At 40.7% G+C, this 1843-nt stretch overlaps 1 protein-coding gene across 1 annotated transcript in view; it reads right to left on the reverse strand.

Moving 5' to 3' along the window:
• Window positions 1-1843, reverse strand: part of LOC107101532 (FERM and PDZ domain-containing protein 2-like) — a 51808-nt gene that overhangs the window by 44243 nt on the left and 5722 nt on the right. The window contains exons 4-5 of the mRNA XM_015400480.1: window positions 1016-1195; window positions 857-932 (exon numbers count right to left, since the gene is read on the reverse strand). Of these exons, the coding sequence (XP_015255966.1) occupies window positions 857-932; window positions 1016-1195 (256 nt within the window). The remainder of the gene's footprint in view (window positions 1-856; window positions 933-1015; window positions 1196-1843) is intronic.

The raw sequence follows: 1843 nt of genomic DNA on the forward strand, positions 1-1843 counted from the left end.
ATAAACTGACTGCACAGACCATGTTTTCAGGAGGACTGTCTCACTTAGAAACATATAGACATTTTTTTTTAAGTTTTTTTACAGCACTCTCTGGCTCTTTTTTTTTTTTGGACAGTAGGCTGACAGGAAAGAGGGTATTAGAGAGGGGGAGAGACATGCAGCAAAGGATCAAGGTCAGATTCGAACCCAGGTCGGCCCCGTCAAGGACTCCATACATGGGTTTAGTGCGCTAACCACTGCGCCACCAAAGCACGCCTCTAAAAGTATATTAAAACTACTTTCTAACCACTGATCACAGCAAATATAGCTGCCATTGTTCCAAGCAAAGAAGGGATAGGGTAGCTCCACCCAACGCGCATCAGAACCACTTTCCACCGCTCAGCTAGAGCAGCAAAGATGCTTCAGCCACACATCAGAACTACCTACTACCCTTTGGTTTAGAGGCGACCTGCTTCTCTCAGAGGAGGTGAATCACGTCCACATGGAAACATAAATCACCTGGTAGGGGTGGCCCCATCCCTGGCCCCCCATCTAGCTACACCCCTAACAATTGTGATGTAATTTGTTTTTAGGAAGAAGTTTTAGAGGTTAATGTGGACAGAAAGGATACTCCTGTGAATGTCTGTGTTGCCTTTGCTTTGTGGAGATAATTACTGGGATCTCGCTGCGTTAAACTGGTCCCTGTGACCTTAAATTAGTCAGGGAAAAGCTTACAGCAGACTTACTTTGAGCTTGGTAAACACATCAAGGTTCTATTAATCATTGCGTCTTTTAACGAGAAAGCCAATAAGCGTGTTCCTGAGAAAAGTCAAGCTGCATCAAAGTTCAGCTCAAACAAATGGGATCAGTTTCTTACTGTGTAATCTGTCCCTGACCATCTGACTGCGGTCTGTCAGCTGGGGTCCGTTTTCAGCCATGGACACGTGGTCGGCCTGTAGAGACAGCACTCAATCAAACCAGCAGGGGACTGGTCCTACACAGCTTCTTTTAATGTTGAGGGATGAGTGCTGCTCACAGAGTTTCTGTAGACGTCCTCTACCAGCTGCCTGATGAGGCGCTCTGGGGACGGCAGCGCAGACGTCTTATGATGAAACTCACAGGTCTCCAGCACCGTCAGCAGGTCGCTCCTCCTCACCGCCATGTCCTCACACATGCTCAGCAGCAAACCCTCCAGCTCTGCGCTGATCTGGACAGGCTGAGGAGACGCAGAGCAAACGGAGACACGTTAAACCATACGGAGGGAAATTAGTTCCATTATTGATGCCAGCGAAAAAAAAGAATTAAAAAAAAAAAAAAAAAAAAAAAAAACAGAAAATAGAAATAAAAAAAAAAAAACAGAAAATATAAATAAAAAAAAAAAAATGTTTTTTAAAAAGAAAAAAAAAAAACACATTTTGTTTAAAAATCAAATTTTGAAATAAAAAAAATGACCTCAATGTTTTGTGAATGGAAACTTTGTAAAGATTGCAATCCATACATTACTTTTTTTATTTAAATGATGATTTTTTTTTTCCATAGATTATTTTTTTCCTAATTGCATTTTTCACATTTTTCCCCTCCGGATTTTCTCTTTTTTTTTTTCAGATTAATTCTTTACAAACTTCATTTTCCAGATCACAAAATGTCTGAAATAGCGTTGAGTTCCAGGTTTTATCCAGTACTCCAACAAAGCCTTGTTTTTGTTTAGAAAACATGCAAATTGAAATAGATGAACAGGTCCACCCCTTTGGAATGGGGGTTGATTGGCTTCTTTGTTAGCCTGCAATAACCTTCCAGCTATCATTGCAACCCCCATCCCTTTAAAATATAATATTTGAAAAGAAATATGTATATCTTTGGAAAA

Source organism: Cyprinodon variegatus, unplaced genomic scaffold (genome assembly GCF_000732505.1).
Source record: "Cyprinodon variegatus isolate N-32 unplaced genomic scaffold, C_variegatus-1.0 Scaffold1110, whole genome shotgun sequence".
NCBI classification, from domain to species: domain Eukaryota; kingdom Metazoa; phylum Chordata; class Actinopteri; order Cyprinodontiformes; family Cyprinodontidae; genus Cyprinodon; species Cyprinodon variegatus.